Source organism: Panthera pardus, unplaced genomic scaffold (genome assembly GCF_024362965.1).
Source record: "Panthera pardus isolate Hobbes unplaced genomic scaffold, ASM2436296v1 HiC_scaffold_17, whole genome shotgun sequence".
Lineage (NCBI taxonomy): Eukaryota > Metazoa > Chordata > Mammalia > Carnivora > Felidae > Panthera > Panthera pardus.
This window is the reverse complement of record NW_026526732.1, coordinates 142,747,841-142,769,398: the sequence shown is the minus strand read 5'-3', so window position 1 is coordinate 142,769,398 and position 21,558 is coordinate 142,747,841. Positions and strand designations below refer to the sequence as shown.

General features: G+C 40.1%; 1 protein-coding gene across 5 annotated transcripts in view; it reads left to right on the top strand.

Moving 5' to 3' along the window:
- The window catches only part of DNAH8 (dynein axonemal heavy chain 8), a 331,845-nt gene that overhangs the window by 221,374 nt on the left and 88,913 nt on the right, over positions 1 to 21,558 (top strand). For 4 of the 5 annotated variants that reach the window (XM_053905060.1, XM_053905063.1, XM_053905061.1 and 1 more), the window contains 9 exons: positions 1,643 to 1,780; positions 3,245 to 3,372; positions 4,181 to 4,352; positions 6,310 to 6,465; positions 11,077 to 11,232; positions 13,322 to 13,504; positions 17,340 to 17,445; positions 19,206 to 19,458; positions 19,579 to 19,769. In XM_053905060.1, coding sequence (XP_053761035.1) covers positions 1,643 to 1,780; positions 3,245 to 3,372; positions 4,181 to 4,352; positions 6,310 to 6,465; positions 11,077 to 11,232; positions 13,322 to 13,504; positions 17,340 to 17,445; positions 19,206 to 19,458; positions 19,579 to 19,769 — 1,483 coding nt within the window. The remainder of the gene's footprint in view (positions 1 to 1,642; positions 1,781 to 3,244; positions 3,373 to 4,180; positions 4,353 to 6,309; positions 6,466 to 11,076; positions 11,233 to 13,321; positions 13,505 to 17,339; positions 17,446 to 19,205; positions 19,459 to 19,578; positions 19,770 to 21,558) is intronic. The other variant, XM_053905062.1, reaches the window with a different exon arrangement.

The window sequence follows — 21,558 nt, the reverse complement described above, 5'->3', positions numbered from 1 at the left end:
CTGATTATAAACAATAAGATTACACAGTTTTCATTAAAAAAAAAAAAAATCTAGCCACTTCTTTTTAGAAAATGATGACAAAAAGCTAGTTACCAAAGCTTTTGTTATGTGGCCCAATGGCACTTTCTTAGCTCTTAAATTAATTAAAGAAACTAAACACTACAGAACATACTTGCTTATAAATATACATACACACAAAACTTAAGGAAAGTGGAATAGAACAAAAAAAAAAAAAAAACCATTAAAAGTTAGAGAAAAGTAGGGGCGCCTGGGTGGCTCAGTTGGTTAAGCGTCTGACTTTAGCTCAGGTCATGATCTCATGGCTCATGAGTTTGAGCCCCGTGTTGGGATCTATGCTGACAGCTCAGAGCCTGGAGCCTGCTTTGGATTCTGTGTCTCCCTCTCTCTTTGCCCCTCCCCAGCTCACACTCTGTCTCTCTCTCTCCTTCAAAAATAAATAAACATTAAAAAATAGAGAACAGTAGCAGAATTAAATAATTGGTGCTTTGCAGAAACAAAATATAAGATACATGTTGTTGGAAAATATAATCCAGAAGAAAATACATATACTCACAGATGCATAGATTTAAATAATTTTAAACAGTTATATGTAAATACATGAGAAACGTTCAATTTAATAATATTAATAGTAATTAAATTAATATTTCCTGTGAAAAAGGGCTAAATTTAGATAAACATTGGGAAAGAAAATGAGAATGTTATCAAAAAGCTTCTACCTCAGAAGGCTTTAGGGCTATATTATTTTATTGATTCTTTTAAAGTTCTAAGAAACATATAATTCTCACTCGGTTCTGTAGGAGGTAGAAAAAGATGACACTCTACCATTACAGTAATTTCATTTCAAAATGTCTTTACGAAAGGAACAACCCAAAATGCTCACATGCCCAATAGCATTATTTATAATAATTTAAAATGGTGGGAGGGATGTCAAAAATAGGGCAAAGGTTAAATAAATTATGATACATCAAAATAGTGTGATATTATGCAGCCATATTGCTAATGTCTATGAAAAAGTGTTTAAGGACATATTTAAGGAGAAATGATTACACCATATTAAGTGACAAAGAAAAAAACTAGAAAATGCCAGTTACACCTTTTTAACACAATACTCACAGACTATCTCTGGGTAAAATCATGGGTAATTTCTATTCTCCTTTCTATACATTGATGCATTTTTCATGTTTTCTGTATCAAACATGAATAATTAAAAGAAAAAATAGAACTTTAGTGAAATATCTCCAACACTCCAGCTGAACACACAGAAACAGATGACCTCAACATACCATCTTGGGCAAAAATTGTGTAATTCATGTTATTATTTACCAATTAAAACCATAAACAGAGGTGCCTGGGTGGCTCAGTTGGTTAGGTGTCGACTTTGGCTCAGGTCATGATCTCGGACCATGAGTTCGAGCCCCGCATCAGGCTCTCTGCTGTCAGCACAGAGCCCGCTTTCAGTTCCTGTGTTCCTCTCTGTCTCTGTCCCTCCCCCGCTCATGTGCACTTTCTTTCTCTCTCAAAAATAAATTAAATTAAAAAAATCGTAAAGAAACAAAACAAAAACACAAATATTGGGCAGACCTAATACAAGTCCATACAATTACCTCTTCTTCCTTGTAAGGCTAACCTGGCCAAGCAGGAGGGCCGCCTAGCAGTCGCCAATGCTGAGCTGGGGAAGGCACAGGAACTGCTGGATGAGAAACAAGCCGAGCTGGATAAAGTACAAGCAAAATTTGATGCAGCGATGAATGAGAAAATGGTGAGATTAAGTATACAAAATTATGGCAACAAAGTATCAAAATTTTACACAAGTATGTGTTGTATTTGGAAATGAGGCACACGTTTATGACCAAAAAAAAAGTATTTACCTGACTGCCCTTCACTGGCTATGGCTACCTGTTTTCGATTTTTGACACTTTAAAGTTTTTTGTGTGTTTTTAATCATCATTTTCGGTAAGAGTAAGCTGCGATGTCATACCCTAAGGGGACTGATTTGGAGGTTAGAAAATTGGGTTTGAGATTCGGTGCAGAAACTTATTCACTAGGCAGCTGGAGGCAACTGATGGAGCTTTATCTGTCAGATGGGGACCCTAATATGACCTCATGGGACAGGGGCCCCAGGAAAAAGAAAGCCCTGATCTGCACTGTTTGCTGATTTCTGTGGCATAGATACTCCCACCACTGCCAGTTTTAACCTACTGATGCGCTGACAGTGAACACATGTTTGGAAACAGGTGCACAGCAGCGCACTCTCATATACTGTACTGTTACATGTTTAGCACTGTTACATACTGAGCCCTACGATATACCACCATGCAAGTGCAGTGCTGACTTGACCTGAAGCACATAGATAAGGCAAAAATGTAGCAAATAATAAGGAGGTGATGGGTTTTTATTACTTGTTACCTTTGCTTTTAATATAGCTTAATTGTAAGCTTATATATATTTTTTTCTTTTTTAAAATTTAATTTCAAGTTAGTTAACATACAGTGTGGTTTTGGTTTCAGTAGAACCCAGTGATTCATCTGTTACATATGACACCCAGTGCTCATCCCAACAAGTGCCTTCCTTAATGTGCATCATCCATTTAACCCATTCCCCCCCCCCCACCTCCCCTCCAGCAACCCTCAGTTTTGTTCTCTGTATTTAAGAGTCTTTTTCGGTTTGTCTCTCTCTCTGTTTTTATCTTATTTTTTCCTTCCCTTCCCCTATGTTCATCTGTTTCTCAAATGCCACATATAAATGAAATCATACGATGTGTTCAACACCATCCAAGTTTTCTGGAAATGTCATAATTGGCTTTTCTGAGTTGATAAAAGCTGGCTGCAGCACATCACTGTTGTGTAGAGTTTTTCTGAGGAAAAGTAAAAACACTTTGTAAACTTCCAAGAACTCAGAATTATCAAATCCAAGACTTAAAATGGTGTATTGTATTGATCTGATTGTGTTTTGAAATCACTGAATAGAAATACTGTATTAATTTATGTGATTCGGAGTCTCTCTTACAAAATCGCTTTCCTTGAAATTTCGCAAGATAAAATAACTATATGATGAAGTAATTACCAGAATTTAACATGTAAAGCTTCACTCACATTGCTTTTTCAGATTATATTTATTTTGCAAATTAGGAAATTCCCTCATATGTGTTTATGTGTGAATACAGTGAATGTTTGATTAAGCACTTAAGGAAGTTCTTTGAGACACTCTCCCTTTATGAATCCAGGATTTGCTAAATGATGCAGATATGTGCCGGAAGAAGATGCAGGCAGCTTCCACTCTCATCGATGGGCTGAGTGGAGAAAAGGTCCGATGGACCCAGCAAAGCAAAGAGTTCAAAGCCCAGATTAACAGGTATAAACTTTGGCCTTTGCTATAATTGCTTTCCTTCTTAATCATCACTCCAAACACCACCTCTTTGTGACATTAGAGAAAATAAAATATATCTCCCCAGTGAAATGCTTCACTCCCTCATCTCCCTACCAACCACTTCTGAATCTCACAGCTTAAGTCACGCACTCTCAGTAAAACAAAGAGGGATGAAACGTTTGTGAAGCACGTTTAATCTCAATTTTGGTTCAGCAGTGTGGGGTTTTAGTACAAGAGTTCTTCTGATACTGTTTGGCTTTTCCAGAACCATCTACATATGTTGTCCAGTTCTATACTCTTAATCTCAGTGATTTTGAACGTGTGGATCAGTGGTTTGCTCTAAATACAAGGCAGACTTGTGCTCGTGTCTGCTGGTGTCCTCAGAAAAGTGCAAGAGAGGGGAATGAGAGAGGAGTAGAGAATGGCAAGAAGTGGGAGGAACAGAGGGGGAACAAGACAGGGAGAAGAAAATAATTTTATTAAGACTGAATCTGAAGAGGACCAAGGCATGGGAAAAGGATGCTTTTTTTCCCTCGGCATCAGGGCTCTGGACCTGCAGGCTTCAAGGAAGCAGTTTCTTGTTCCTTGGTCTACACCTAATGTGGCCCCTCCTACCCGCATTTGGGTTTGGGGGCTCCCTCTTGCATGGTCTCTCCATGTCTGGTTTCAAAGTGTTAAGCAGGAAGCAGAGAAGGATTTTGCCTAGTAACATGGACTGGTACGTGACCTTTCATACTCCTTAATGGGAGAGCTCGCATGTGTCAGGCACTCACTTTGTCTCGTTTCCTAACAGACTTGTAGGTGATATTCTTCTGTGCACTGGATTCCTTTCCTACCTTGGTCCTTTCAATCAGATATTTAGGAACTATTTGCTTAAAGATCAGTGGGAGATAGAGCTGAGAGCTCGGAAGATTCCTTTCACCGAAAACCTGAATCTTATTTCAATGTTGGTGGATCCGCCAACCGTAAGTGTCACTTTCCTTAGAATACTATTTGATTTTCAGTCTTATTTAGTAAGAAATCAAGGTACACCTAAGTTTTTCCCTTTTTTTTTAAATTTAATTGAAAAGATTGTTTTGAAAATGCTTAAGAGTTACTGAAAAAAACAACCACCTTTTTTTGGTATAAAAGTTCCTTTCTGTTTAAGAAATCTTGCTTTTAAAATATTTTCAATTGCACTCCTGTGAACTAAAAGATCATTCGTGGGGGCGCCTGGCTGTCTCAGTCAGTGGAACGTGCACCTCTTGAGCTCAGGGTCTTGAGTTCGAACCCCACATTGGGGGTAGATTGCATAAAAAAATAAAATCTTCCAAAAAAAAAAGATCCTTCATGAATTATAGGCTTGGTAATATTGAGTTCTTCTTATAACTTTCCATTATTTACACCACTCCTCTTAAGTCACACTCTCTTTCAAACATTTTAGGTGATTATAGGCATTAGCTAGGCCATAAGTACTGGTATTAACCTTCTTTCGATGATTAACCATCTTTTCGTAGTGTCCAACAGCATAGCACAACAGCCCTTTGTGGTATCACTGAGTGATGGCACGTCCCGCTGCACTAGCCTTCCTTGCTGGGAATTTGATGCCACTGTCAATTTTAAGTATATCTTGCAGAGCTCCTATGGCATTAAATGCTTTCCAGCCAATTTGTATTCATGAGCTGCTTTCTGATCTGTAAATATGTTCCCCAGTGGCTGTTTCCTGAGGGAAGTCATGCTATTAGTTTCATGTTATCTGCATTTAAAAGTTAAAAAAATTAATCTTTTCCAATTCAAACAACGTTCAACTGGTTGTTACAGGGACTAGATAATGTACTAAAGATGCAACGGACACTGATGAGGCAAAGCAGGCCAGGATAGTAATTATGACCTTTGGGAGCTGTTAGGATAATTTAATGAAGGTGGAAGCCGGTTGCTTCTTTGGATCCCAGGTGATCTTACTGACGGCATGGAGGCAGGCTGGCAATTCCCTTGTAATTCGGAAAGGAAATATATTTTTTTTAAGTTTGTTTGTTAATTAATTAATTAATTAATTAATTTAAAAGTGATCTCTGCCCCCAACGTGGGGCTCAAACTCATGACCCCAAGATCAAGAGTCACACACTCTTCTGACTGAGCCAGCCAAGCACCCCAGGAAGTATATATATACATGTATATATATATTTTAAATGTTTATGCATTTATTTATTTGAGAGAGAGCAAGTGGGGAAGGGCAGAGAAGGAGAGAGAATCCCAAGCAGGCTCCGCACTGTCAGCTCAGAGCCTGACACAGGGCTCAATCTCATGAATGGCGAGATCATGACCTGAGCTGAAATCAAGAGTCCCATGCTTAATCAAATGAGCCACCCAAGTGCCCCGGAAATATATATATTTAAATCATTGATGAGCACCTGCGAATATAATACCTTATCTGTCATAAATTCTCTGCCTCCAGCTATACAAATCCTGCCCCCCATGTAAACAGAGCCAAAGGGCAGGAAGGGGAGTTTTCTGAGGTTTAACCCCTGGTGCTTATCTTTCCTGACATGTCAATATTTCATCATCTCCACCAACTCCACCATCCACCTAGTCTTACTGTATTTTGAGCCCCTATGTTCTCTGCATGTTGAACAACAATGCTTCAAAAATTCATAGATTTTGTAATATTTCCTCATAAGTTTGAAGATATATAACATAAAGGACTAAACCCTGGTCTTGGGTTATTAGAGAAGGATTTGTTAGGTTATAAATTTATTTTTTTAGGTGAATGTTATTTGGTTCATATTTACAAGTTTGAGTTTTTTTCTAGGTACCCATTGCATAGTCTCAATGGAAAAAAATATATTCTAATATTAAATTATTTTAATATTGTGGCACTCTTAATTAATAATGAAAGCATTCTTGTTCTCCTCTGACTGGCCACATCCATTTCTTGTTATTTAGATTGGGGAGTGGGGGCTGCAGGGATTACCAGGAGATGACCTCTCCATTCAGAATGGCATCATTGTGACAAAGGCCACCAGATACCCACTCCTCATTGACCCACAAACTCAAGGCAAAACTTGGATTAAATCAAAGGAAAGAGAAAATGACTTGCAGGTATGTGCTTCTTGGTATATGGGAAAACAATCTTAAAAGCATGAAATTTCCCCAAAATTTCAGCTGAATCTGCCAGTCATAAAGTTGTCATGTCTGTGACAATTGCTTGTTAATTTACACCCTTGAGTTTTATAACAGTGGTTTAGAGCAAGAGCTTGGATTATTTTTCCTTTTGGTTTCTTTCATGATGTTCTCTCTCTCTGTCCCTTTCCTGGTTCTATTGCCTTCATCTGTGTTGGATATAGCTTTTATTTGGGGCTTTGGGCTTGGGCTTACAGGAAAGCAGTAAAAATAGAACTCCTGGCTCCTCAGTGTAAGGCTATTTGCACCAACCTAGCTCAGGCACTTGGTTCTCCACACCATCCTAGAGTCCAGTTTTGGACTTGGGGTCTAGTAAGGTGTTAATTATAAGGTAGAGGTAAACAAGGGCAGGATTCCAGCATCTCAGATTTACTGTCAATATTTTGATTTAACTACCAATATAGACTATACACTGTTTCCCAGACAGTGTTCCCAGGGTTCTGAGTCTCCTGGCTCCATATTTTTGCTTAAAATATTCTACTAACCAGGGTGTCTTTCTTCACCCTGTTTCCCACTTCACTTATATCCCAGATAAATATCTTGAATGTTCTTCAAAGCCCACACCTCCAACACGGCCTTCATCAAGACTTCCCTGTGTCCCCAGTTTAATATAGCCTGTCCTAAATGCTCACAATGTCTTGTTTGGATTTCCGACATGAACTTAGAGTCTGTCTTCAATTCCTGTTCGTTGCCCATTTGTTTTTTATCTTTACTGTATCCTAAACTTCTTGCCGGCAAGGTTTATGGTTTTATGCCATCTTTATATTTTCTGTACTGCTCTTTCAATAGGGTGGGGATTCTGATATTTATTGAATTTAAGTGGATTAATCAAAGTATAACGTCATTACAAGGAAAAAAACACAGAAAAATCATGTGATCATCTTGATAAATGCAGAAAAAGCACATGGTAAAATTCAACACCCATTTGTGATAAAACTTCCAAGAAACTAAGAATAAGAGGAATCTTCCCTTAATCACATAAAGAGCATCTACCAAAAGCCTACAACAAACATCATTTAATGGCAAACTATTGAAAGATTTCCTTCTGAGATGAGAGCTTCATTGACACCTGGATGCTGCCTGGTGCTCAGGAACACCTCTAAGATACTCCCATCTTACAGATACTTCAGAACACAATGCATCAGTCTGTTTACTTACAAACCCCAGAGAAATCCCAGACAGGGTCAGAGAGTATAAACGGAAGAGGAGTGTTAAGGGAAATGAAGCCAGTGGGAATGTAGCTTCAGAGGAGCTGTCTTCACAGAAGGAACGCATGGGTGGAGTAAACAGGAGCATTCCTACCCCTGAACTTTATTTCCTGGATCCATGCAGCTAGAACGTGTCCCCTGTTCCATTCCTCTTGCCTCTTCTGACTGTCCATCTCCCTACTCATCCTGTTCTTAATGTTCCTGATCATAGCTTTGTCTGTCCATTTTGGCATTAAGCTCCTTGATAGCCTTCGATAATGTCCTTTCCGCTGTTACCCAGTCCCAGGAATCTTCTCGAGGAAGTAATAGAAATATGCCACAGATACTTAATGTATTTTTAAAGACATTGACTGCTGGGATGTAAGATTGAACTATATTCTCCTTACTCAGGAGACATTATTTTTATTTTTATTTATTTATTTATTTATTTATTTTTTAATTATTTTTTTTTTAACATTTATTTATTTTTGAGACAGAGAGAGACAGAGCATGAACGGGGGAGGGTCACAGAGAGAAGGAGACACAGAATCTGAAACAGGCTCCAGGCTCTGAGCTGTCAGCACAGAGCCCAACGCGGGGCTCGAACCCATGAACCGTGAGATCATGACCTGAGCCGAAGTCGGATGCTTAACCGACTGAGCCACCCAGGCGCCCCAGGAGACATTATTTTTAAAATATGTGGATAAACACATGCGTGAATACACATAAATGAAGACAGAATAAAACAAAAATAGTATTTCTTTTATTTGGGAAGGAAAACAGAATGAAAAATGAAACACTTTATAAATGAAAAACAAAACATGTATTGTATGCCTAGGACTACATTCTACCTTGGCAGCTTTGTCAAGATCACCTTCAACACCATCCCCAGAACCTTCAGCTCTGACTTCCAGAAAGAGAAGGTATTCATCAAGTTTCCCTATAAAGAATTCACTGACCACCTTGTAAAGACCCAATACCAGAGTATCTTCGCAGGTGATCCAGGCTCTGTTGGTAGCTACCACTTAGGGTTACTGCACAAGAAAATAAAGTTAGTTAAATAAGAAATTATGACTCCAAGCCATTATTTCAAATTTATAAAAGGCATTGAAGTTGGCTAAAAGTTATCTTAAATAAATTGATAATTTGAAAATTATTATTTCTTTTTTTAAAAAAAATTTAATGTTTATTTATTTTGACGGAGAGAGAGACAGAGTGCGAGCAGGGGAGGGGCAGAGAGAGAGGGAGATATAGAATCTGAAAAAGGGTCCAGGCTCCAACTGTCAGCACAGAGCCTGATGTGGGGCTTAAACTCACAAAATGCGAGATCATGACCTGAGCCAAAGTTGGACGCTTAACTGACTGAGCCACCCGTGCGCCCCAATTTCTTGGTGTATTAGGGTTCTCCAGAGAAACCGAATACATAGGATATCTATATGTAAATGCAGATATATAGAAAAAGATTTATTATGAGATATTGGCTCATGGGATTAGGGAGGCCGAGACATTCCACAGTCTGTTGTCTACAACCTAGAGGTCCAAGAAAGCTGGTCATGTAGTTCTAGTCCAAACTCTGAAGGTTTGGGATCCAGGGGAGTAAGTAATAGGAGTCCCAATCCAAGTCTGAAGGCCCAAGAGCTGGTCGCTGATGTCCAAAGGCAGGAGAAGATGAATGTCTTAGCTCAAGCAGAGAGCAAATTTGCTTTTCCTCCACCTTTGGGCTCTATTCAGGCCCTCAGTGGAGTGGATGATGCCCACCCAAGTAGGTGAAGATGATTTTCTTTACTTGGTCTGCCTATTCCAAGACCAATCTCTTCTGGAAACACTCTCACAGACACAGCCTGAAATAATGTTTGTCAGGTACCTGGACAGCCCCTACCTCATTCAGATTGACACATGATATGAACCATCACACTTAGGAAGGAAATCACAAAAACAGAGTTTACTCCTTAGGAAATAGAGCAGGACAATTATATTTCGTGTCATTGGGACCTTGTTTCATCTTGTTTAAAAAGCTGGTTAAAGCTCTTTGTTTAGATTCATTTACCTTGTCAACTCATAATGAGGTCTTTCACAGCTCATCATTTGTGTAAATAAAGCTATCCATCCAGGGAAACAAATTCCTTCATGTGCAGGATTTTTTTTCTTTTAGTCATTTCCTTTCCAAAACAGGACAAAGGTAGGCTTATTTAATTTTTCAATTCCACATCTCTTTTTCATAGCTAGTGAGAGATAATATTTAAAACAATTTTTTTTAATGTTTATTGATTTTTGAGAGAGAGAGAGAGCATGAGCAGGGGAGGGGCAGAGAGAGAGGGAGACACAGAATCTGAAGCAGGCTCCAGGCTCTGAGCTGTCAGCACAGAGCCCAGTACGGGGCTCAAACTCATGAACTGTGAGATCATGACCTGAGCCAAAGTTGGACACTTAACCGACTGAGCCACCCAGGCACCCGGAGAGATAATATTTTTTAATTCCACTCTCTTCATGACCTGCTGTCCCAGCGGATCTTCCTTGTATCTTAGGATCAGCACTCACAGTGGCGTAGAGACAATAGCTGAATCCAGTGGGTAGAGAATAAGGAGATGGAGATTTAAGGACTGAACCTTGTGGAATCCTCACTTTTAGGCAGGAGGAGGGATCAAAGAAGTTAAGAGTTCAAAGCCGCTTAGCTAATGCGAAGATCAACCAGCCCAGTGTGTCTATTTTAACTAATCAACAAACACTGAATTAGAAATGGGGCCCCACCAGGCATTCAGAATTCTAATTTTTTACAAATGTAATGTAAAAAGTGAACACACAGTCTTTTAAGTTGATCTTATGGAAAGTATCTATCATATTCTTCCATTGAGCCACTGTCAGAGACAGAATATATGGATGGACCCTTGGTTTGACTCAGTATATAATTTCTGACGCTCTTATGCTTATTTTTTTAGTTACTTGATCATCTTGTGAGTGGTCCTGAGGAGATAAATGAATAGCACAAATGTGCAAGTTACTTTGCTTTCTCTTAGTTACATTGTAACTAACTATGTAAGCATGACAGGTTTAATCCTTGATTACTTCTCTTCCATCTGTAGGAGCAGAGCTGTGACATTCCCTTTAAGGAATGCCACCTGACTCCTGTTTTGATCAGAGAGATTCAGTTGCACATCCAGGGCTTCCAGAAAGTCATGGCCTACCAAGTTTTGAAAATTAAATGTTCTTACTTTTATTTTTCCTAAGTAAGGCTTCCTATATAGCCCTTAAAATTCTTAGTCACTTGTCCAGAAAATCTCTTTGTTTCCATTAGGAATAAGCACATTCTTTGTAGCATTTATGTAGTAATGAACTCTATTTCTAGGTAACATCTCTGAACCATAAATATTTCCGCACACACTTGGAAGACAGCCTTTCCTTGGGCCGACCCCTTCTCATTGAGGATATTCGTGAGGAGCTGGATCCAGCCTTGGATAATGTATTAGAAAAGAATTTCATTAAATCAGGCACCACATTCAAGGTGAGCTTCAGGGAAAGAAAAAAAAAAAAAAAAGAAGAAGAAGAAAAGAACAATGGTGACATCTACTTATCTTTTTGAGTATAGCAGCGAAGGCACTTTCCTTGAGGTGGTAATATTGGATACACTGGAAAAAATTATTTCCAAAATCATATTTAGTGTTTCCCTTATTTTTTAACAATATATGAAAAAACACAGGGAAGGGGCGCCTGGGTGGCTCAGTCGGTTAAGCGTCCGACTTCAGCCCAGGTCACAATCTCACGGTCTGTGAGTCCGTGAGTTCGAGCCCTGCGTCGGGCTCTGGGCTGATGGCTCAGAGCCTGGAGCCTGCTTCCGATTCTGTGTCTCCCTCTCTCTCTGCCTCTCCCCCGTTCATGCTCTGTCTCTCTCTGTCTCAAAAATAAATAAACGTTAAAAAAAAAAAAAAAAGAAAAAACACAGGGAAGGGCAATATCTTGGTTAGAGAAGCCATTTAGCTGACACTAAATAACATATTAAGGACAGACATTTTCTGGTTATAATAATATATTAGTGTTACACACACACACTATATATATATATATATATATAGTGCATATATATGTGTGTGTATATATGTGTATGTATATGTGTGTGTGTATACATATATATATGTATATATATATATATATACATATATATATATATATGTTTGTATGTTAGCAGCTCTGAGAAAATTGGATTTATAAGCCATATTCTCATCTATACAATAAAACCTCCGTGTTCTCACTGGAGAAAATGGCATTTTAATACAGTCTATGAACATTTCTTTGTTCATTTCTCTCTTTATTAACTTTCAATTTAAACTCACAGACTTTGCTAGAAGCTATGGATTGCTGTTTCCCATCGTTGGTGACATGAATCATTTTCAGAAGTGTTTCTTTTTTAATTGTGGCATTCTCTACCTTAAGACTTCTTTGGTTTTACTTCTTTTTTTTTTTAAACATTTAATTTTTTTAACGTTTTATTTATTTTTGAGACAGGGAGAGACAGAGCATGAACGGGGGGGGTGGGGGTGGGGAGGGGAGCTGTCAGAGAGAGAGACACACAGGATATGAAACAGGCTCCAGGCTCTGAGCTGTCAGTACAGAGCCCGACGTGGGGCTTGAACTCAGGGACCAAGAGATCATGACCTGAGCTGAAGTCGGCCGCTTAACCGACTGAGCCACCCAGGCGCCCCTGTTTGGTTTTATTTCTTGATGAATGACAGCATTTCTGATTGAGATTTTTCACTTTGGACAACTTAATTTCATGAATATCAGTGAATAAGTAAAGAATGCAGATTTTCTTATTAAACAAAATTTTATTTAGGAAAATATTTTTCATAATGTGATTTCTTTTATATGCCTTATTTAACATGCCAAAGGAGGGTGTAGGATTTTTATTCCTGAAGGTCTTCCTGAAGGTCTTTCAAAAGAACAGATCCTTATCTGTGGTGTGAAGGCGTGGGGCTTGAAACTGTGGGAGTGCCTTATTGATGTGATTTCCAACCACAGGTAGAATCAAGATTAATTAAAAATTTAAGTCCTTTACAAATGGTATCATTCCCACCTCACTTTTAGATAGCGAAACCAGGTGTTTTTAAATATACTGCAAATTGTAGTGTCTAAGATAAATGTTATCTCTCTGGATAAAATGTTGGCATTTTTTTCCTCTGAAAATTTCTTTAATCTTTTCAGTTGTCAAGTATGCTTCTTTGAGGACTGTGAAATGCAAAGAGGGATAACACTTCCTCTAAACACCACAGATTTCCTCAGTAGGAAACAATTTCCTCAAGTGGGAGAAAACGGGCAAATCTGGGATGTGTCTGAGTTTTCCCTTATGCAACATTTGTTTGGGATAAATGTTTCATTTACTTTGCTTGGTGTCACGGCTAACAACATCTTCCGGCAGGACCACAAATCTACATTATTTAATTATTTAAGATCAGCAATTAAAGTTTTACAACTTTTTCCTTTGCAATTCATCCAAATTTCCCAGCGCTGACCTCTGATAAATTCTTTCCTAATTTAAACCCAAATTCCTTTCCCTGTCCTTTAAGCTGTTTTTTGATTGTGTATTTGAATTGATGTAGGTGAAAGTCGGTGATAAGGAATGCGATATCATGGATACATTTAAACTTTATATTACTACAAAGTTACCAAACCCTGCCTTCACCCCTGAGATCAATGCTAAAACATCAGTCATTGATTTTACTGTCACCATGAAAGGCCTTGAAAATCAGTTACTAAGGAGAGTGATTTTAACTGAGAAACAGGTAATAATTTCTCAAGGTAGAGGACTTCTTCTCATAAATTATAATAAAAGCTTAAAATGTATTCTGAAATTGTTAAGTATATGAAAAAGAAAAAATTAAGCAAACTGTATTTACCTTCGTTAACATAAATATTTGTTTAGCTGTCTCAAGTCTTTCCAAGAAATCATGTACCGAATTCACCTGTCTTCCAACCCCACACATGCGTGTGCGTGCGCACACACACACACACGCACCCTCACACTGCTCTTTCTGTTTCTGTCTTTCAACCTTGGGGTATGTTGGCTTCATGTCTATAGTCCCCTGGATGGGTGATCTTTGGTGTACCGGAAAAATTCAATAAAATAGTGATCCTGGAGAAAAAGAAATTGCTCTGAATGAGTATATTGCCACTGTAGAAGTTTCAACTACTACAGTCTGGTACTCTAATGATACAGAGAACCTAACTTTCATTTTAATTGAATAAAATTTGCATGAAAGCAGAGAAATTAGGTGTGATTGAGGGTTCCAATAAAACAAAGAACAACTTAAAACTTGAAGACTTTAAGAGACTGATACAAGATTAAACTAATTTTTAAGATAAATCTCAGGAAACATTTAATGTTATGCATAAAATATGCTTGCATAAAATTTAATTATACGTATTTGCATATAGAAAATATATTTGCATAAAATCTGAGAAAGATTATATTTGCTTACATAGAATTAACTTGAGTATTGAGGGTTCAAGGAAAGGGCAAGTTTAGCAATAAGACCGGAGAGGCTTAAAATGGGAGGGTGAGAAAAAGATTGGCAGCAGCAGACTTGGCAAGGAAAAGGGAAAGACAAGAAATAGGAACAGGTGCCACGGACACAGGAAAGACATTGGAAGAGGGAAAGAGAAATGATACTCACACCAGAGAAATAGAGACTCAGGGGCGCCTGGGTGGCGTCCGACTTCGGCTCAGGTCATGATCTCACGGTCCGTGAGTTCGAGCCCCACGTCGGGCTCTGTGCTAACAGCTCAGAGCCTGGAGCCTGCTTTGGATTCTGTGTCTCCCTCTCTCTCTGCTCCTCCCTGCTCATACTCTGTCTGTCTGTCTGTCTCTCTCTCTCTCTCTCTGTCTCTCATGAGCGCGTGTGCCCGCGTGTTCAAAAATAAATAAACATTAAAAAATTAAAAAAAAAAAAAAGAAATAGAGAGACTCAGTAAAAGGAGAAGTGAAACCCTACCTGATTAACAGAGATGGTTAACTTGGGGCTGGCCCTTAAAGGCCCCCCAGTCTGGTGGAGGGAAGGGGGCACAGTCCCACCTTCCATTCTCGGTAGCTGTTGGGTCTTGCAACAAAGAGCCTGGGGTTTCTGCAGTCCAGAAAGGGAGTCATGGCACTTCCACAGCCAGGCAGAGAGAGCATGGGCCTCATTGCCTCCTCACCTCTTAGGGCCACATGGTGCCTTCCTTCATGGTTTAACTGGTGCTGTTTATCTGTTCTGAGATGATTCCTCACTGGTCCAGTGTCCCATGCAGGCTGCACGAATTTCTGTAAGGCAGGCCACTCCCTGTTTAAAGTAGGCTACACTCTGTCCCCAGAGGGCCCCACACCTGATCTTCTAGGCTTCAGCTTCCCCTTCAAGGGATACATTAAGGTGCTTACTTCAATCTTGTTGGAAACACACACACACACACACACACACACACACACACACACACACACACACTTACTCTGCAGGAAGACATCCTGACCGTGATGTTTAACCCTCTTAGCTATATTGCTCTTACACCCTCATTTTATGGAGGGACAGAGACCACAGAGAATAGGGTCTTAACCCATAAAAGCACATGGACTTTCCACCCTGCCAGGCCTCCTAGATAAGCTTTACAGGTCATGCTGTAAAACCCACAAGTGTCTACTATCCCGTGATGCTTGCTTTTCCAACGTGATTTCATTTTGTCCACAGACTCCTATACTGCCACCCAGAGGTGACCATTTTAATGGAAACAATGCAATAGGCATCCCCATGCAAATGCAGCCATGACCTTCATTGCCACCCCATCAATAGTAAAATGACAATAATACAACCAGTGTTGGAGTTGGAGGACAAGGGTATCAGACCTGTCTTTGCCAGTAACTAACCGTGAGAATGATAATGGGATGTTATTTGGAGTTAATATTTCTGAGTCCTCAGTTTCCCCAGATATAAAACAAAGTTGTTGAACGAAATTTAGCACACTTCAATTTCACACATATTTATCGTGCCAGGTCCTTTCTCTGCAAAACCTCAGGGCAAGGGCTCTAAGGAATACAAAGGTGAAGCACATCAGCTCCTGTCCTCTAGACGCACAGGATCTCATTAGAGGGACCTAATCTACACACAGATTGTGATGCAAGCCATGGCCCATGTAAAGACAAACCTGGTGTGGTGGCTTCTGATGGACAAATTGGTTTAAGAAGACTTTCTGAAAGTGGTAGAATTTCTGAAGTGGTTTTTCAAGAAATTTTCTCAAATATGTACCTTAAAAGCGCTTTCTTTTAACATAATTCTAAGTACAGTGCATGATTCTATTTAAGGTCAGGAAAGAAAAGTGCTATAAAGATGCTATGGAGGCAATTTCAATTCACTTTACGTTGAGCAAGAGTATTAAATCCATGTTAAATTTCCTGAGTTTGAAAATTGCACTATGCTTGTGCAAGAGGATATCCTGGTTCTTAGGATGTTTGCTAAAGTTTTCTTAGGGGTAAAGGATCATGACACCAGCAAATGTTTCACCAATAATAATAATGATGGTAAGTATTATATATATGTATATTATACATATATAGTATATGTATATTATATATATATTATATATATATATATATATATATAGAGAGAGAGAGAGAGAGAGAGAGAGAGAGAGAGAGAGAGAGAGAGAGAATGGGAGAGTATGATGAAGCAAAATGTTATCTGGTGAATCTAGGCAAAGCCTGTGTGAGAGTTTATTATATCAGTGTTGTAACTTTTCTGAAAATTTGAATTTTTTTCCAAATATAACTTGAAAAATACATTATTTTTGTAGAAAAAAAATATGCATTCCAAACACCCAGTTTGGCCCGTCTGGTAGAAAGAGATGTCAAACAATGGAAAATGGATTTGTGTTGGCAACTGGCTGTGTCAAACCAAACAAACTGCCTGGTGTTCCCATAGGCAGATCCCAAACCAAGAGCTCACATTCAGCTTGGGTGGCCTCTTGGTTTCTTAATATTATGTCTCTGCTTCTACCACTTCTGCTTGCCAATAAAGTTAGCATTTCACACAGAGACTGTGTGGGAACAGGGCCAAGAAAATGGGACACTCTAATTTAAATAAACTTAGATCCAGGAAGAGGGGATAATCAGACAAAATTATTTTAGCAGGGGCATCTCATGCATGCTATGGAAGCTTAATGCTAGTGGTCATCATTTTTTTTTTTAATTAAAAAAATTTTATTTATATTTGAGAGATAGAGACAGAGTGTGAATGGGACAGGGCCAGAGAGAGAAGGAGACAGAATCTGAAGCAGGCTCCAGGCTCTGAGCTGTGAGCACAGAGCCCGATGCAGGGCTTGAACCCACAAACCCTGAGAACATGACCTGAGCTGAAGTCGCACGCTTAATTGACTAAGCCGCCCAGGCGCCCCTAGTGGGCATAATGTTTTTAAGTGACCAGAGATACAAAAATACAGATAGATAGATTTGACTAGTGATGGTAATTTCTTCTGTCATTCCAGAGGCACTTTGGTTTAAACTGTTAAAAATTGACCAGAAGCACTAGTAAATGGGATCGGCCACCATGGCTGGTGATCACAGTTCTGCTATTGTTTCGTGTCTCTTGATAACAGGAATTAGAGTCTGAGAGGGTTAAACTTTTGGAGGATGTGACTTTCAACAAGCGGAAGATGAAGGAACTGGAAGACAACCTTCTCTACAAATTAAGCGCCACAAAAGGTACTGATTTATTAACAAGTCACCAAACAGTGGGTTCTGAACAAGGATTTCTAGTGCCCTCTTTTCAGGACCCTCGTGATTGTAGATGTTAGGAAACAGTTGAGTTACCAAGGCAAACACAAGTGAGGCAATTTCCATCTAGACATTTGAAGAGGGACCTCAGAGAATCTGATTTTTGAATTAGCAAACAGAGTCTGAGCATTTGAGAATAACACAGTTTTCTTGATATAATTGCTCTCTCCTAAGAAACATAAGGGCTCCCAATAGAGCTAGGTAACTCATAATAGGCTAATTTGCTTGCCCAAAGGAAACTAATGTGCTCAATCTGATTTTTTTTTTTTTAAGATCGACTCTTTCATTTGGCATTGAAATGCAGCTACCACAGCGGGTTATGAGGTGTGTAATCTGTGTCAGAGGCACTTGGGCACCCAAGGCCCAAGCTCACTCTCAAGTTGCCTTGACCATCTACTTAGAAGTCAGGGATGGGTTCTCCCTGGGGCAGTCTGATTTGGGGATGTAGTCTCTCTCAATAAATAAAAATATCCTATCCCAAGACAATAAAGTCAGCAAACACCATATTGTTCTGCAGTAGGTAAGTTACAGTAGCCTAAATCCTACTATTGATTACAGCCTCATAATGAGTGCTTCCCAGCAGCACTTTAATCCTTGGAGATAAACAAAAATCTTAACCTCCAGAAGTACGTGATGTATCATTCCTGCAGCGGTCTCCAGCACTACCTTTACAGGGACCTCATGGAAAAGACCTTCTATCTGCCTTGATTGCACTGCTTGTGTTCGTGAACTTATCTGTCCTCTGGTCCAGTGACTTCTCCCAGCCATGTGGCTACCCTTGGGTGTTCTAATATCAGCAGGGAGAGCAGAGGGCTCTTGCCCAGCTCCAGCCAAGGATGTGCTGGATCAAGGTGTCATCCCTGCGAGGTTGATTGCAATTTGGACTTTCGTGGTAGACCCAGAATGCCCATCGGAGTAACACACCTTCCTGAAGCATTCTCCTGCCATCCAGAGGTCTAGGGTCAGGCCAGAGCACGCTGTTTGCAGATATCGTGACCTTTTAGCTCAGCATGTCCCAAGTATCTTTCCGTATCTTAAAGTTGGATTTATTGTCACAGAGACATGGGTGTTTCTATTAAAAATGATCATGAAAGGTGAAACTAAAAATAAAATGAGGATTTTTGTTCCTGGCGGGACACTTCCACTATCCCCCAGTTTCCTCTTGTTGGAGACATGGAGGGACCAGAGTTCTCAGCGGCAAGGACTGATCTACTAAAGCTGGACTAAAGAGGGTACCATTCCACTGCAAGCTGGCGTGGAACATGGGATGGGCTCCCACCATAACTCAAACTGGGTGGACGAGCTCATGACACTTTGAGGGGGACCATGGAGGTGATAATGGAGGGGAAAGCTGTGTCACATAAGGCACGGCTGAAACCGCTGGGGGTACATGGAGCCTGATTTTGGTCTTCAGACACTCGCAGGCCAGTCATGGGGGCTGCCTTGTGAATCCCCTTTTGCAGGTGTTCAGGCAGCATGGGGGACAACCCGTCCCCAGGAATGTTTAGACGGATTTAGGCATCAGAGGACAGTTGGGCTGGAAGCCTTTTGGTATGTTAACATCTGCCCTTCTCCCTTGCGGGCTTTGAAGACGGAGACTTGGAAATGGACAGGGCGATTTCGGAAGTGACGCATCTCCTTTGTGGCTTCCCCCATCTTGCCTTCTACCTTCCCTGTTTGGCTTTTAGGTTCCTTGGTAGACGACGAATCTCTCATCGGTGTCCTCCGAACCACCAAGCAGACAGCATCTGAAGTAAGTGAAAAGCTGCACGTGGCCGCAGAAACGGAGATCAAAATTAACACGGCTCAGGAGGAGTTCCGGCCTGCAGCCACCCGTGGGAGCATCCTCTACTTTCTCATCACAGAGATGAGCATGGTCAACATCATGTACCAGACCTCGCTGGCCCAGTTCTTGAAGTTATTTGACCAGTCCATGGCCAGGTGGGGAGTAACTTAAAATTCCCTCCCTTCCCCCACGCAGGGTCACTTAAAATTTCTGTTTGTGTTCCTACTGTCTTAGGAGTGGCTTTTTACTTCTTTGACTTTTCAAATGCATTGCAGATCTGAGAAGTCTCCACTACCTCAAAAGAGGATTACGAATATCATCGAGTATCTGACGTACGAGGTTTTTACATACTCTGTCAGAGGCCTGTACGAAAACCACAAATTCCTCTTTGTACTCCTGATGACCTTGAAGATTGATCTTCAGAGAGGAACAGTGAAGCACAGAGAGTTTCAGGCTCTCATTAAAGGTGAAGGGCTTGGAATATGGATGCGGTATGTAGAGGAGACTGCTTCTGCTACGCTCTTTGATGTGCTGTAGACCCATTTTTACAGCACAGTGGGGATATTACGTTCCCGTGAAAGCGAAGTTCTTTATTGACACCTCTTTTGTCTTTTCTGATTTCCATTCATTTTGCTCTGGTTACTCAAGATGATTTATTTCAGGTGTGTGTGAACTCTGTGATTGTTGTTGTTGTTGTTGTTGTTGTTGCTTGTTGTATAATTACCTTAAGTTTGATCCTTGCTGCTCGTGATTAGGAAACCCGAATGCCAAAGGGAAGAAAAAGTAAGGCAGGTGTTGAACTTTCGATTGCAAGAGACCAATTACTTGAGCAAGGGATATAGTGATTTCTAAGATTGTGAAAAAGGCACACTTGCACTTCATATTGGAAGTTAATCCTATTCGTCACCTATCTCCATGCTAAAAGTATCATTAAGAAGATAAAAGAATGCTGTTTTCATTCAGTTCAGTTAAACAAGTGTTTATTGAGCATATCCTATGCAAATCCACCATGCTAGTGTTGGGATAGAAGGATAAATCAGACATTGCTTCAAAAGAAATAACAGTCTCATAAGGGGAATATAGATAATTAATTTTTTTTTTTTTTTTTTTGCCAAACAAGGCAGAATAACCTAAATGTTAGCAGAAAGCTAAGGCACACCTGAGTGGCTCACTCGGTTAAGCATCTGACTCTTGACTTCGGCTCGGGTCATGATCTCATGGTTCGTGAGTTTGGGCCCCACATCAGGCTGTGTGCTGATAGAGCGGAGCCTGCTTGGGATTCTGTCTCCCTCTCTCTCTGCTCCTCCACTGCTTGCTCTCTCTCTCTCTCTCTCAAAATAAATAAAAATAAACTCTGAAAAAAAGAGAGAGCTAAAAACAAAGTGTTAGGTCTAAAAGAAAGGAGAGACATATGGTTGGTGAGGTCAGTAAGAACTCTTTGGAAAATATACTGTTGCAGGTTAAGCCATGAATTTTTCAGATTAGTTGATACATGGGAAAAAATGTACCATTCTATTTCTTATGTTTTTTTTTCTCTTTGTATAAAGTTTAATAAATCATTTTCTGTCTGCCCTTCTCCCCACAAAAAGAAGAAAGTGGCATTTAAAAAGGACTCTGAAGGATAGGTAGAAGTGAAAGATCCATTCCACGCTGAAACAGAACAGCACAAGAAAAGGAATGAATGAGTGGGGCGTGTAAATGGTGAGCCTTGATTGCTAGAGGAAGGATTTTCTTGATCTGGTGAGAAACAAGGAGTTGTGTAAGGTGGTGATGTGGTCCCTCAGGAACCTCTTATCATCTTTTAAGAAGATGACTCCAGTAGACATGTATGGGGTTAGAGAAAAGAGGTTCAAGGGAGTTTATTATACTCTTCCCAGCCACAGGTACTACATGGTCAGCCCAGGGTAAAGACAATGGGAATATAATGTTTGTTTGTTTGTTTGTTTGTTTAGAGACAGAGTGTGAGTGGGGGAGGGGTAGAGAGAGAGGGAGACACAGAATCTGAAGCAGGCTCCAGGCTCTGAGCTGTCAGCACAGAGCCCGACACGGGGCTAGAACTCACGAACTGCGAGATCATGACATGAGCGGAAGTAGGATGCTTAACCGACTGAGCCACCCAGGCGCCCCAAGACAATGGGAATATAAAGGCAGAAGCACACATGAGAGATCGTGGAAGTAAAATGGCAGTGGGCCAGATGTAAGAGCCAAGAGAGGGGTCAGAAATGAGTCTAAGATTTCTGGTCTATGTAAAGATT